The 17,295-nt window shown below is 29.4% G+C and overlaps 1 protein-coding gene across 2 annotated transcripts; it reads left to right on the forward strand.

Moving 5' to 3' along the window:
• Positions 1-13,064: 13,064 nt before the first annotated feature.
• On the forward strand, positions 13,065-15,175 carry LOC114178255 (heterogeneous nuclear ribonucleoprotein H3). Of its 2 annotated transcripts, none has more exons than XM_028064063.1 (2): positions 13,065-13,306; positions 14,237-15,175. In XM_028064063.1, the coding sequence occupies exons 1-2, from the start codon at positions 13,294-13,296 to the stop codon at positions 14,923-14,925; spliced, it is 702 nt and encodes a 233-aa protein (XP_027919864.1). In that variant the 5' UTR covers positions 13,065-13,293; the 3' UTR covers positions 14,926-15,175. The 2 variants fall into 2 exon arrangements, with proteins under 2 accessions (XP_027919864.1, XP_027919862.1); XM_028064061.1 differs by having other exon boundaries at positions 14,148-15,167.
• The last annotated feature ends 2,120 nt before the right edge of the window (positions 15,176-17,295 follow it).

Here is a 17,295-nt window from a genome sequence, read left to right on the forward strand (position 1 = left end):
CAACAGTTTCACAAATCATGAGTTAGAAGGAATTGAGTTTGTGATATAGTGGTATAAAAGATGGGATGGACCTTATGGTATCTAATAAGTCTTGAATTTTATTGAGTTGCACAATGGTGCACAATTCATTGAATGTATGAGTCTTTAAAACTAATAAATATTCACTCAAATAGAAGAATCAACTATAATGAAATGTTTTCTTCTCTGTCTAAGAAAGATTTTATTTGAATGATTCCAATATTAATAATTCATTTTAATTAAGTTACATTAGATAGTAAATAGAAGTGAAAACAACATCTTAATGCTGATTTAGAATGAGAGGTTTGTATAAACCATATTGAATGATACTTTTGTAGTTTTATAGTAATTATGAATATTTATTTTGCTGGATTAATAAATTCATATATGGATTAAAGAAGTTGGGATGGTATTTAAAATTTAAATAAAATATGTTTTTATTTAGTTTTGAAAGAAATATAGAAGATTGGTGGAGGTAAATTTTGTTTTCTTGTTTTACATGGGATGATATTTTACTTGTGACAATTTCTCTCAAAAAAAACTTTGATATAAAGAATATGGAAAATGTATCTTATGTTATAAGCATTAAGATCCTTTCATAAATATCTCAATAAATTTTTTATTTATCTTAATAAATTTATATTAACAAAATTTTGGAGAGCTTTAAAGATTAAATATTATTCATCCAATGTAATTTCAATGGTGAAAAACTAGTGATTAAGATTGAGTTAGTGCCCAAAAATGATCTTGACACATGTAAAATATTTCATATACTTCATTCATTTGTTGAAAGTCTTACTTGTACTCAAGTTTATATCATATCTAACATCTCAATATGCAATTAGAGTTTTAAGATGATAATAAAGTAATTCAGATGTTTATAATTGGAAAGTTACCAAAAAAGATAATGATATATCTTTAAGTAACGGAGAGTTTTATGCTCGTATACAGGCAAACAGATAGGTTAGAGGTGATAAAGTACTTTAGTTCAAATGTATCAATGTCATGAAATCTGTATTTAGTTATATTTTGAAAGTTGAGTTTCTATCTTATTTTAAGGTTATCTCATATGGTGAATTTGTATATTTGAGTAATAAAAAGAAAATCTTAACGAATCTGTATATTTGAGTAGTAGAAAAAAAAAATCTTAACTGTTACAAGTTGAGTTTTTATCTTATTTTGAGGTTATCTCACATGATGTATTGTTAAAATTTTTTATATATGATCTTAAAGTTGTGAACTTAATTGTTAGGCTATTTAAGTTATTTAAGTTATATTTGAACACTTTGTTGCAATATTTATGACAAATAATAACAATATGTGAAAGTAAATATGTTGACGTGTTTTTTTTTTTTTTTTTTTACGTGTATTAGAATTAAGCCGATGATTATTGATTTTTTAAGTAAATACATGTTGCACACGATCTTGTAACACAAATGAGACATGGCTCCATGGCATGACAATAATGGTAAGTACTTTTTGAAACTCTTATTTAGTTTGATGTTTTCTCATCTATGAACATATTTTTAGGGGTGACAAAATGGACTGGATCCAACAAGTGAGCCTGTCAGTCCGTGTTAAAAAGGATGGGTTGAGTTGAAGATCTCAACCTAGTCTGTTCTGGTATGTCCTGTCTAATCCGTCAATTTGACGAACCAAAATACGAGAGAGTTCGTCCTAGTCCATTGACCCATTTTAAAAAAATAATAATAAAAATAATTAAAAGTATTAATTTTTTATTTTATATTTTTTAAATGCATAAATATATAATAGTATTGTATTTTAAATCAATAACACATACAAATTAAGTCTCAATTATTAGTCATAATTAAATAATTTAATATGTAAATGTAATAATATTTTAATTTATCTAATTAAAAACATTAACTAATCAATTAAAATTAATTTTTTTATTAACTATGCTTTTAATATTAATTTAATGTATATATAAACAAATTTAAAAAATTAAAAAATATTTAAATATTTAAAAAGAAATTGAAAAAGTTAAAAATATTTAAAAAAGAAACTAACAGATCAACTCGACCCGATCCATTGGCCTATATTTTGATATTTGATTCATATGAGAAAACTCATTTAATTCTGATATAAAATAAACTTATGATTTATTCATTAAAGACGATAGATTATAATGGAACACGTGATATATTAGATATGGGAGATAGTACTTATTATTAAAAAATTTATCATAATGATTTATATAATTAGTTTCTTTTGATCGATGATCGAATAAATGGATGAAGGGAAAAAGTTTAGCATACACCATTGTACCAGAATCACAAGTAACACTTTCAAAATTTTCAGCAACATACCTCCCCTTTTTTTCTGCAACAAGTATATGTATGCACTGTAAGTTTTTCTCTTCGTACTGTTACGATGAATGTGATATTTTTTGATATTGATTCAATATGTTATTATCAATTATCTTATGTCACGATTTTCACATTTTTAACGTCCAAAACTTTATGATGGATAAAATTGTATAAATTAAGCACATTGTTAGTCACTGAGCCTGCTCTTTTCATAATACACCATCATGCATTGAGAGTAAGAGTTTGAAAAACAAAAGGGAGCAAACGAATGACAAACACGAGAGGTTTTTGTCCAACCTATTGTTTAATTATCCATACACCTCTCCATAACTTTGTTGTTTGTACATTTTCAAAATCTTCTATGTTTCACACTTAATCTTACTCTTCATCAATATTAATTTTTACTTTAACACGTACACACACTTCATTTATTGATTGTGAGCTTTTCTATTGAAATAATAATATTTTGACTCATCTTTTTTATACATTTTTAATTCATCACGTCAATCACTTTTTAATTATCTATTTTAATTTTTTTTTAGTGGTATGATGTAATGATCTAAGAGTGATTGGAGTTGTGAATTAAAAATTGGTAAAAAAATGGATAGAAATATCATTATCTTTTTCCATTGTTTCTTAACAAATTGTTCAAACTATTATCCTCCATTCACAAAATTGAGAATCTCAAAAGATTTAAAGCTCTAGTTGACAATGAATTTCCTTTTCACAAAATTGAGAATTTCAAAAGATTTAAAGCTCTAGTTGACAATGAATTTCCTTAATAAAAAGGTCAATGATTTGAGAAGCTCCGCTGGAGCACTTCTTGATAACTCTCTTGTCATTTTGATAGCCACGTTCATGAAATCATATCATTATCAATTCTTCTTTTAAATTCAATTTAAACCACATAAGTTTTTTTATCCACAAATAAGAATGACAAATGAACTTATCTTCATATATATTGTTGGAATACTTGTCCTAATTTTGATGGATAATGATATGAATAACATATATCCATTTTTTTTTTTAAAATAGGTCCGAGAACAAAGATGTTGATAATGTTGAATTTTACTATCATCTTAGTCATCTTTCATTAACAAAACCACCTATTCTCTTGGTTTTAAACCTTGTTATCTTCAATGTTAGTTTGCTTTTGTGAACATACATTTTGGGTTACACTAATCTAATTTTACCATTGATCCACATTCTCTTGTGCAAAATTTGTGTTAGGAAGCTTTTGTCTCAAACCACAATCATGAGAAGCATGAAGAAGCAATCAATAACCTAAATTAAAAGAAGTGCAGGGTGTCAAGCACATAGAAGCTAGGCCCAATGCCATAAGCTCATAAACCAATTTTGTTCAAGAGGTGGCCAACATCAAGTGCCAGCTACACAGGGTCGAGCGACAACAAGTCGGAGAGTCTAGAACATTCCAGGACTGGCCAACGTTGGGCGACAGTTACACAGGGTAGGACACCACTTATGTTGACATCACAATTTTGCCCTGTTTCTTCTTGGTTGCTCGAATGAAAGCTATTTTTGGCGGTTGGAAACATGAAAACACTCTTTGGGAGAGCTTGGAGGTCTATTAGGGCTTGTGGGAACCACCCCTTCTTCCTCTTTGTATCTCTTTCTTCTTCCATTTCTCCATTTGTAAGCTTGCGCTCTCCACGACAATGGAGAGCTAAACCCATTTTGTTGGGGGTAGATGTAACCACTAAACTCTCTTGTATTTTACAAATGCTTTTGAATATATATATGCCTCTTTCCATTAAATGTTAGTATTATTGTTTCCTCGCTTAATGCTTGGTTTGATCACCCATAGCTTGATATTTGGTTCATTAGGTGTTGGAAAATATCTTTTGAAACCTAGAAATGAAACAAGATACCCACGAAGCTTGTGTCTAGGAATGGAGTTTGACCCATTAGTTATTTTAAACCCTAGTTTATAAAGTGGTTTTGTTTGTTAATGGTTTAAGGGATTGACTTTTAATAAGGAAACATAAGTTCATTCTTATAAGGGATTAGGGTTTGAATAAATTTGTGGGTTGATATTAGTATATTAATGGATGGTGTGAGTTTTGATATGCATAAGAGTGAAGTCTGTGAAATCTAACCCCAACAATACCATTTCATATCATTTCTTGTCTTCTCCATTGTTTAAGCATTGTAACTATCAAAGTTCATCTTTACTTGTTTATGCCAAGATTTACTTTAATCTCAAATTATGGAAATATTCTTTAGTCTATATTAGTTATTAATTCTATGATTATTTGGTATTGTACGAGTCTCTTAAGAGAAACGATATTTTCGGTCTTGTCAATTACTACTTACACAATTTAGTACGCTTGCTAAACGTTAAGATAAGTGTATATGTATATTTGTTGTGTCCTTTTGCGAGCCAATATGTGTCTCTGACCTCTTTCTCGTCCTCTGAAACTACTAATAAATATCTTTAATTTATTATGTAATTTAACAAATTTATATTTGTTATAAAATAAAGGTAATAAGAGAGAGAAAAGGAGAAAAAGAATAGAGAATGAGAGAGTAGAAAGTAACTCCTGTTTTGTATGTGTGTCGTATTACTGATAGGACGAGTCCTATTTATAGATACAACATGATAACCCATAAAGGATATAAAATCAAATAGCAAATACAAAATATTACATAAAGAGTAATGAATTATATGATTATCAATCATATGAGTAATTGTATCAAATCAATGGACGACCATTAATTCATAACACTCCCTCTTGGGTGTCCATTGATGAAAGAATGTGTCTCGTTAAAATCTTACTAGGAAAAACCCTTTGGGATAAAAACCTAGTGAAGGAAAAAGAGTACATCATTCTATATAATATTGTTCTTTGCATCTTCTATTTCTCCCCCTCATGTAAACTTACATCATCAAGATGACAGAGTCTAATCTTGTGAACCAATTGCTCAAAAGTTCTCCTTGACAAAGACTTTGTAAATAAATCTGCTAGATTTTCACATGAACGAATCTTTTGGATCTCTACATCACCATTTCTTTGAAGATCATGAGTCAAAAAGAATTTTGGAAGAATATGTTTTGTTCTGTCTCCTTTAATATATCATTCTTTCAATTGAGCAATGCATGCACTATTGTCTTCATATATTATTGTTGGTTTCATTCTTCCCAAGGATAAACCACAAGTTTGTCGTACATGTTGAATTATAGACCTTAACCAAACACATTCACGACTTGCCTCATGTAATGCTAAAATTTCTACATGATTTGACGATGTTGTTGTTATTGTTTGTTTCACAGATCGCCATGAAACCGCTGTGCCACCACATGTGAACAAATATCTTGTTTGTGATCGACCATTATGAGGATCTGATAAATAACCTGCATCTGCATAACCCATTAGATCTAATTTTGAATCATTTGGGTAAAATAAGCCCATATTCATAGTGCCCTTAAGGTAACAGAGTATTTGTTTTACTTCATTCCAATGTCTTCTTATAGGTGAAGAACTATATCTTGCTAACAAATTTACAACAAATGCTATATCAGGTCAAGTATAATTAGCAAGATACATTAGTGCTCCTATAGCACTAAGATATGGTACTTCAGGACCAAGTAGTTCTTCATCTTTTTCTTGAGGTCTAAAAGGGTCTTTATCAACATCTAATGACCTCACCACCATTGGAGTGCATAATCAATGTAATTTGTCCATATAGAACTTTTTAAGCACTTTCGTTATATAAGCTTCTTGATGTATAAAAACACCTTTGTTGAAATACTCAATTTGTAATCCCAAATAAAACTTTGTCCTTCCAAGATCTTTCATCTCAAATTCTTTCTTTAAACAATCAATTGCCTTTGTGAGCTCATTAGGAGTTTCAACTATGTTTATGTCATCTACATAAACAACAAATATGACAAATTCATTCTCGGATCTTTTCATATAAATACAAGGACAAATAGGGTCATTTTTATACCCTTCCTTTAACAAGTACTCACTTAGACAGTTATACCACATACGTCCTGGTTGTTTCAATCCATAAAGGGACTTATTCAATTTTATTGAATAATCCTCTTTAAAATTTGCTTTGTTGGGCAAATTAAATCCTTCAGGGAGTTTCATATACATATCATTCTCCAAAGAGCCATACAAATAGGCTATAACAACATCCATGAGGTGCAAATTCAGACCTTCTTGTGCAACAAGGCTAATTAAATATCTAAATGTTGTTGCATCCAATACCGAAGAATATGTTTCCTCAAAATCAATACCAAGTCTTTGTGAAAAACCTTGAGCAACTAACCGTGCTTTGTATCTAACAATTTCACCATTCTCATTTCGTTTTTGTACAAAAACCCATCTGTACCCAATAGGTTTTACACCCTCAGGTGTGCGAACTATAGGTCCAAAAACCTTTCGTTTAACAATCGAATCTAATTCTGCTTGGATTGCATCTTTCCATTTTGTCCAATCATTTCTTTGTCGACAATCTTCAATTGTCATTGGTTCTTGATCTTCATTATCACTTATAACATCCTTTGCTACATTATATGCAAAAACCTTGTCAATATTGACTTTATTTCGATTCCATATTTTATGATTCATGACATAATTTATTGAGATCTCATCATTTTTAACAATTTCAGGTACCTGAGGTTCTTCTAGAACCAAATCATTAATTATGTCAAAAGAATCTTTTGGGACTTTTACCTCCTCGATTAGTCCATCTTGCCTTTTTTCCCTTTTTCTCACCTGAGGATTTTTATCTTTGGAACTGACAGGCCTACCACGCTTCAGGTGTGTTTGAGATTCATTTGCTATATTAGATTGTCCAACAGGAATATCAATTCTGATTGGAGCATTAGCATCGAGTATATGCGACTTAGTTACCCTTTTTGTGTCAGTAAAAGCATCTGGTAATTGGTTGGCCAATTTTTGTAAATGAATTATCTGTTGAGCTTCTAGTTCACATTCTTTTGTATGAGGATCAAGATGAGATAATGATAATTCATTCTAACCAATATCCTTTTCCAATTTCTGATTCATCAAAATGACTATCAGCAAATCGAGCTGTAAATAAGTCACCTGTTGATGGTTCAAGATATTTTATTATCGATGGAGAATCATATCCAACATATATTCCTAAACGTCTTTGAGGACCCATCATAGTCCTTTTTAGTGGAGAAATTGGGACATATATAGCACACCTAAAAATTCTTAAATGAGAAATATTAGGTTGCTGACCAAAAACCAACTGTAAAGGAGAGTATTTGTGATAGCTTATTGGTCTGATACGAATCAATACTATAGCATGCAGAATTGCATATCCCCAAGTAGTCATTGGAAGATTAGCTTTCATAAGTAAAGGTCTTGCAATCAATTTTAGACGTTTTATCAATGATTCTGCAAGTCCATTTTGAGTATGAACATGTGCTACTGAATGTTCAACTTCAATTCCAATTGACATACAATACTCATTAAAAGCATGAGATGTAAATTCACCAGCATTAGCAAGACAAATTTTCTTAATTGGATAATCTGAGAAGTGAGCTCTTAACTTGATCAATTGTGCTAATAACTTAGCAAATGCTTGATTTCGAGTTGATAGTAAACAAATAAGTGACCATCTAGTGGACGCATCAATTAATACCATGAAATATCTAAATGATCCACATGGTGGATGTACTGGACCACAAATATCACCTTGTATTCGTTCTAAAAATGAGATTGACTCATTTCTAATTTTTTCTGGTGATGGTCTTATTATCAACTTTCCCTGCGAACATGCAGTACATGAGAAATCATTGGACTGAAGAAGTTTTTGACTTTTAAGTGAATGTCCACATGAGTTTTTAGCTATTTTTCGCATCATGATATATCCAGGATGACCCAACCGATCATGCTAAACAAGAAATTCATTCTTATTTGTAAGCTTCTGGCTTACAATAATATGCGTTTCAATCGCATTAATATATGTGTAGTACAAGCCATAAGAAAAGGCTTATAATTTCTCCAATACACATTTTTTATTTGACTCAATTTGAGTGATATAAAGATATTCAATATCTCCTTCATTATTTGTCTCAATATGATATTCATTTAGACGAATATCCTTGAAACTTAATAAGTTTCTATTGGACTTAGGAGAATAAAATGCATTTTTAATATTCAATCTTGTACCTCTCGGTAGAAGTACAGTAGCTCTTCCAAAGCCTTCAATTATATTTGTAGTACCAGAAATAGTACTAACATTGACTTCTCGCATTACCAAACAAGAGAAAAATTTATTACTCTTGGAATTGTATGAGTTGTTGCACTATTAGCAAGGCACAGATCCTCATCATTGGTGTTAATGCCAATATTCATTCTTCATATAAACATAAATATCAATATTAGAGATTACTTTGTAAGAGGAGAAGAAGAAAAAATAGAGGATTTTATTCATAAAATCATAAAATCTTATACATATAAAAAAAAGCAACATGAATTAAATATAAAACATTGTCTTAAAATTTAATAACATAATATAAAATAAAATAAAACTATTTTCTAACACTCCCATCACCAATATGGTGATCAATACTTCCACCAGGTTTAGAAAAGAAATCACCAATATCAAGATGAGTAGTATCTATATGGCCATAATTAAAATCACCATCTTCATAAGCAAAATGTGTTTCTTTGTTCTTCTCATTATTTGTAAGATGCTTTGGTGTACAATAAGTACAACTCAAATGACTTTTACCACTGTAATGATAATATAACTTTGATCTTTCTTTTTGTCAATATTTTCACATTTCCCTTTTCCATTTTTCACAATATTGTGCCACTTCTGGTGACAAAATGTGTCTTTGAAATTTTCTTTATAACCATGTCCATAATCAATATCATGATCATGATCATGATCATGAAAATATAAATCAAATGTTGCTTCATTCACTTCTGGGAATGGAGCAGAACCAAGAACCTATTGGACATGCTTCATGATTTTCTATCAAAAGTTCATTGCTTTGTTCAACCATACAGAGGCATGAAATAAATTCATAATATTTATTGTTGCATTCACTTCTGGGAATGGAGCAAATTAGGCAGATCTCATGATTTTTCATCAAAATCTTTATTGCTTTGTCCAGCCATACAAATGTATGAAATAAATTCATAATATTTGTGAAATCTTTATTCACAATATTGTTCTCGTAGGAACAAATTAGTTGCTCAAATGCTTTATTTTTCTTTCTTTAATAGCATCACCCATACCCATTGTATCTAGATGAATTTCAGCATCTAAAATCCATGATAAATAATTCTTCCCCAAAATATCAAGGGTCGCAAATTCAAGCTTTGCAAGATTTGACATGTTTTAGAACTAGCACATAAAATATTAATATAATCAAATTTCATGTATGAAATTACTGAAATCAAATAATAATAATAAGACAGAGAAAAAAAAATTAAACAATTATCATCAAAAAAAAAATATAAGATAAAGTTTGTGAATGAGAAAAAGATTAGAAAGAACCTCGGTTGAGGAATGTAGAACGTTGTTCTTAGGTAGAAAAAAAAATGTCTTCACGCTCAATTGGATACGACACACATACAAAACAGGAGTTACTTCCTCCTCTCTCATTCTCTATTCTTCATCTCCTTTTCTCTCTCTTATTACCTTTAATTTTATAACAATATTACCTATTTAATTTTTTTATTATATTTTATAATTATTTATCTTTATCCAAATTTTATTTGATATTTTATTTTACATTTATACAATTATAACTTCTTTCATAATATTTGACATTGAATAAAAGATAATATGTATAATTTTTATATTGGATATTTAATAATATCTTATTTATTTTATTGTAATTTTTATTATTTTGTAAAATAATTATTTAATTAATATATAAAATAATTAAAAAATGAATTCGAATATTGATAAAGTGCATGTGAAATACCCATTAAATATTAAAGTGAAAATAAATTTGAATTTTTATTTAAAAAGTAAAAATTAGATAGTCAACAATCCCACTACCCTACAACAATCCCCTAGAACATTACACATGTTCTGTGTAATTCCCTTCCTTTTTTTTAAACATAAATAATATACACTAAAATTTAAACATTTTAAAAGAATTTAATAACGTGATCTCGATTTTTATAACGATGGAAATATTATTTTTGATAAAATCCAAAATTAAAATTGATTAATTTAATAAAAATAAAAGAATATATTAAGTATAAATGTCTTTCAATTTCTTAATCATGTGAAAAGTTTTGATTGATCACCACCGCATAAATACTAAGCTAAGTAATCCCCAATTTTTATAAATATGATTATAGAAACCCATTTTCCCGTTATGTAATCTCTCATATCTTGAAAAAATTCTTTTCTGTAAAATAACTTTTTTTATTATAAACATTGGGTTCATTTTTAAAAAGTATGTTTCAAAAATCAGTTTCTTACTAAAATTTTAATAAAAAGATAAAAAGATACACATACCAATAAACAGTACAAAGAAGAAAAAATGTTTCAAACAGTCATGGTTTCTATTCTCACTCCAAAAAAAACAGTAAGAAAGAGAAAGGAAAAAAAAACAAAAAATAAAGAAAAAAATTGAAATCATTTGTGCTAAATACACTAAAATTGAATGAAATTTTAATACTTTATTTATTATAAATAAATTTATATTTACACATTTAATTATAATTATAGTAAAATATCTATAACTAAATTATATGTTAAAAATATATAGAATTATCAACTATTTTTTCCAAATAATGAAAGGTATAATTAATTATACGAGAGAGAATGCTAATCGGCATCTACAGACTAAAAAGTAGTTAATATGCATTCTTCATATTATTTTTATATTCAAAATTAAAATAATTAAGTAGATTAATTAAAATAATAGAAATTTTAGAAATTCTGATAATTTAATAAAAATAAAAATATTTTTTTAAATTTTTAGACAACAATTTATTAATATAGAAAAAAGTTTTGGAATTTGTAAGATTTTTACTAAAAAATAAAAATAAATTTTTTTTCTTTTTTTGTAAATTTTTTAGATATTTAACACTATTTATTTTTTATTTTGTTAATTTATTTCTTTTTTATATTTAATTATATTAAATAATATTAAAATATAATTATTTAATTATTTTTTAATTTTTATTGATGAACATTAAATAAAATATCAAATATATCTGAATAAAAATATTTTTATTTTTTAAATAAAATAAAATTATATTAATAATTATTAAGTCAAATTTTATTTAATATCATATTTAATTATGCATTTTTATAAACTTGATACATATTAATTATCTTTAATTAGTAGTGAAAATCTTTAACTAGTTTTGCACTTTTTATACAAATTATCTTTAATTAGTAAGATCCTTAATTATTTTTGTACTTTTCATATAAATTTTTATGCAGTATAATCAATTTCACACAAATGATATTAATGATGACTTTGAAAACTTTGGGCCTCTCCCTTTCCTTTCTTCCTTGGATGCACTCTATCGCCATAACAAAAATATGTGTTATTTTCTGCCTGTCATGCGCAAAGGATTTTACATCCTGAAATTTATCTTATTTGAAAATTTTCCGATTTAAAATAGAAAAATGCTGACCTTAAAGAAAATTAATTTGCATTAATTTTTTTATTTTATATTGAAAGTTTAAATAACAATATATTAATTAAGATATTATAAATGTATATAACAAATTTTATAAAAATAAAAATATCCTTTTAAATTAATAACATATAAAATAATAACTTTAAAATTTATAAGTCTCTATTAAAAAGAAAAAAATATTTTTAGTGACACTTCAAGAGTTTTTTAAAGTGAAAATTTCAAATGTAAGACCGTCTAAAAAGTGTGTCTTTAAGTTTTACAAAAAAATTGATAGTTTAGTTGTTTTTTATAATTTTCTTTTATGTTTAACATTTTTTTTTCTGGTTGTTATGTCAATTTAAACTTTCTTATTTTATTATTATATTTATTTTTTAATTTTTATCGTTGAACATTAAATAAAATATGAAACCCACATATACTATATTTATGGACAATTTTGTTTTTTAAATTAAATAAAATTTCATTAATGATGATTAAGTCATATTTAATTTAATATTATACTTATCTTTCTATTTTTTATAAAATTTAAGGCATATTAATTACTTTAACAAGTATCTTAGAATACTAGTTAACGAGACCCTTTAAAATATTAAAAAGTGACCATTTTATCGATTTCTTTTTCTGCGAGGTTTATGTATTTGGTCTTGATTTGATGAAAAAAAAGTTTTTGAAAATTGAACATTTTGATTCTAATATATTCAGATTTTAGTAGATAAAAGAACCAAAAATCTATGTTTTGTTATACATAAAAAATATCCTGATTTATTTATTAAACGTACAAAAAAGATAATTACATTTTATTAATAATTTAATAACAAATGATATTTGAAATTCAAACATTATAATTAACTTGTAAAATAGTCTAATAAAAATTAAAACCAGAAAATCATTCTTTCACTAATAAAATAGTTTATTCTTTCAGAAATTTAGCTATTACTGGTTAACCAAAATATAATTTATTTATACATATTTCCTATATTACCCTTTCATCCAACGCTCAGGATCCACAGAGGAGAGCAATTTTGTCATTGAAGTCCAATTCGGCACTATATAATATATGTCTAGTAACAACACGGTTAAAAAAAAAAACTTGAATAAATTAGAAACAAGGTAAAGGGGGAAAACACTAAAACCGAAAACCTTGAAGGGGGTGCGCAGTGTGTTGGGCGAAGAAGTAGAAGCGTGTAACCCTAGTTAGGGTTTGCAGTTCAATTTACGATTCCTCTCTCGTCTGATTGTAGCGCTGGATCCGTATCGTCTTCCTCCGTCCACGGAAGCGCCTTTCGCTCGATCTTTCGGCGATCTTGGTAACATGTATGGTCCCCGAGGGTATGTCAACCTAACTTCATCTTTTTTATTCTGTGTGCCTTTTCCTTCCAATTTCTTTGTTCTTTTAGTAATTTATGGGGTTTTATTTCCGTGTGGTGGTGCTTATGATTAGAAATCGTGTTTGCATTTAATTTTCTTTGATTTTATTGTTTATATGGATATGTGCTTTGGTTATAGGGTGATTGGGGTTGTTTGTTGCATGAAATTGTATTGACTTCCTATGTGTGAGCTTTGCTGGGTTGGGTTCGCCAAACAACATATCTATCAGGTCTCAGGCCACGAATATGCTTTCTTTTCTCTCTTAATTTTTTGTGTTTTTTTATTTTGAATAATTTAATATCCTATAGTATGCCTCATATGATATGGAGTCTCTGAGCATGTCTAATTTTCTTTCAACCTACTGGTCAAGGTCAATAACGTGTTGTTGCAATCAATCACATTGTGCTTATTTTGTGTTTACATGATTTTTTAAATCAATTAGCCTTTTAAGCCGTGTTAGTGTAACATTTGGTATATTACTTCACTATTAAGTATTAATCTTGCACAGCTTATGATTGAATTTGTGCAAACTTTTCTATCTTTTGATTTTTTATATATGTCCTGCATAATGAATGTGTTGAATATAATTTTTTGTGGTCTTGGTGTGGTTCTCTCTGTTTCTAATGGTGGTCTGATTGATCTGTTGTTATTTTTTTTCTCTCCGATGTTTGGCTGTGGGTGTTGTGATGAATATTATGAGTAATAGGAATTAAAATTAAGTGTCAGGGAAAAGAGGGTTGGGTTTGGCTTTATTAACATGTTGAGTGGGGGATTGTTTTTTTTTGGGTATGGAAATTTGAAGGGCAATGTTGGGAAGCGGGGGGGTTTCGGACGGGTACGAGGTTGGCTCAAAGAGACAAAGAATGATGGAATCAAATCCATACTTCGCAGTGAGCAGCGGGACAGGCAGCTTACCTTATGGATATGCTGGTGGCTTTCAGCCCCCTCCCTTTCCTGTGGTTCGTCTCAGGGGGCTTCCATTCAACTGTACCGACATTGACATCTTGAAGTTTTTTGCTGGACTGACCATTGTCGATGTGTTGCTGGTCAACAAGAGTGGACGGTTCTCAGGAGAGGCCTTCGTGGTATTTGCAGGAGCAATGCAAGTTGAGTTTGCTTTGCAGAGAGATCGCCAGAACATGGGTCGCCGTTATGTAGAAGTGTTCAGGTGTAAGAAGCAGGATTATTATAATGCTGTTGCTGCTGAGATCAATTACGAAGGAATATATGATAACGATTACCATGGTAGTAGTCCTCCACCCTCCCGGTCAAAGAGGTTCAGTGATAAAGATCAAATGGAGTACACTGAGATATTGAAGATGCGTGGCCTTCCCTTCCAAGTGACAAAATCTCAAATTGTTGAATTCTTTAAAGATTTCAATCTGATAGAAGACAGGGTACACATTGCATGTCGCCCTGATGGGAAAGCCACTGGAGAGGCATATGTGGAGTTTGTTTCTGCTGAGGAGGCCAAGAGGGCAATGTCCAAGGATAAAATGACCATAGGATCAAGGTATGTGGAGCTGTTCCCTTCTACTCCAGACGAAGCTAGACGGGCAGAGTCAAGATCAAGGCAGTGATCGTGGTATTTTATCTTGTTTTAGGACTTTTACCCTGTTCCTTCTTTTGCTGCTATAATGTTTTCAACTTTAGATGTACTTTATTATTAGTAGTTAAACTTTTTATACTTGCTTGTCTTAAATGGATGCATTAATTGATTAATAGAAAGGGCCTTGGAATAATATATGGCTCTGGGATGTGAAAATGTGTAATATTTCAAAATCCTTCCTTTCAGTTATGGTAGATTCGTGTCAGATTTTAATATTGTTATATGCCGTGAAGGTAATTAATACTAGGCTGGGCTTTAATGATATTGTCATTTCCAAAGTTCAATAAATTCGTATGGTTATTACATCGAGGGAAGTTTCTTCCTGCACGTCCATGAATTTTCTCCTGCACCCCAAAATAAAATAAAAAATTGCTTTTGCCCTTTTGGGATTTGTGCAATCTCGAAGTCAAGAGGGATTTTTGTGCAATTTAGAAGGCAAAAAATATTTTTGGATTATGTAATATGAAATTAATGTTTTTTCCCCTTAAAGTAAGAAAGTAAGATTTTTGGATTGTATAATGACTTTTGAATTGTACAGTGTAGGAGCTATTTTTTCTTAATATTTCCAACTTTGATAAGATATTTTTTATTTCACTCCAAAAATGTCAAAAACGGTTTCTTTTTAATATGTAGGTGCCTACATAAGAAAGGGGAAGTTTTGGATCAAGTGTCTTTTTAGGTCAAAGAACTCAGTTTGGGTGGGTTAGCTTGTGGGAATGGTTCCTCTATTGGGCTTCGTGTCTCAACGTAATCTGTGCTGTACATGATGGTGTGTTTGGTTCAGTACTAGAGACCCCAGGGTCAAAACAATGCAAAAACATGAAGTGATGTGTTTAGTTTTTTGTGTGAACAGATGTAATGATGGAGTTTAATTATAAGTTCCCTAGCCATTTTATAACCTTATTGTTCAGCAATTATTTGAGATAAGAAAAAGTCTTATTATTTAGATATGAAACGCATGAAAGTTGGAACAGAGATAAAATAGTCGTGCTTCATTAGTGGAGGGTATACATTGTATTTTTTAAATTTCATATCATATTGGTGGAGGATTGTATTTTTTGAAATTTCAATTTATATTTAATTTAAATTTAATCCAAATGTAATAAAATAAATTGATTTAAGGCGAAAATTTTGATTTTTTTTTTCAGTTTTATAAAATGGGTAAGTTTCTGAATGGGCTGAATTTTTTTTATAAACTCAATTGGTTTTGCCTAATCTCCACAGGCAATTTTTTTGTTTCACTGGGTACAAACAAAGAACCACACTTCCCACCAGAAACTGATTCACTCACTTATTATCTTTTGTACCATCAAATTTGTTCAATGGTGCAACTGAAGGTCAATTCCAACATCATGCATTAATATCATAACACATAGGAAAACAAACAAAATCTATTATGAGATGCTTAAGATTTGTCACCACACTAAATATATGCCAAACCAGCAATCAATAATAAGCCTCAAGGTTGTACTTTAAGCTTGACCTAAACTATATTGATCCTCAGGTGTCCAAACACATCGCTTCACATGAACATAATACTCATTCAGATCACTGAATATGCATGTTACACATACCATGATTGTAGTACCATGCTCTCGGGTACTGTTACAAAATAAACAAAAATCCTAACATAAATCAGATCTTCATCGATTCATTGCAGGTTCACCAAATTAGGGTGAATCGAAAAAGGGAAGGGAATCGAATCTATCGTGGGTAAGTTTCGTTATCATTGGTGACCTTCATACCTGTGGAGTCTTGCTTTCCAAATGGAGTCGCGTAGTGGGAAGAAGAAACTTAACAAAACCATAAATTAAGGCGCAATGAAGAACAAAAACAAAATTGAAAAAAAGAAACGAATTTGGTCCAATCCAACTCGCTTTGTGGCCTAGCGAGCCAGATGTATCAAACTGTATCAGATTGATGAGCTGAAATATCTGACTTAGCTCGCTTGTTTGTTGTTGGCGGGTCAGCTGACACTCTTACTTATATCATAATTATTATCATTAATTTCAATCATTATAAGTTTTTTATTTTTTCTTTCAATCCAACATAACTAAATTTTTAACTTCACTTGCAATCTCTGATGCAACTCACCACAAAGGATAACGCTTTTACCACATTTCTTCCTTTCACCCTCCGAACCACATTGATACTTTAGATGTTTTTACTTTTGCAAAACCAACTTCTCAGTTCGATCCCTACCTCTGTGTTATACATTGTGCACCTATGAAGTGTGAAACTCAAGTTCAATTTTTTATGGGTTTTTTTTTTCTTTTGTCACAAAGTAGGGATTGCAACAATGTTTTGGAGGTTTTAAATGTTAAAGATAATTACATTTTTT

This window comes from Vigna unguiculata, chromosome 3 (assembly GCF_004118075.2).
Source record: "Vigna unguiculata cultivar IT97K-499-35 chromosome 3, ASM411807v1, whole genome shotgun sequence".
Taxonomy (NCBI): Eukaryota; Viridiplantae; Streptophyta; class Magnoliopsida; order Fabales; family Fabaceae; genus Vigna; species Vigna unguiculata.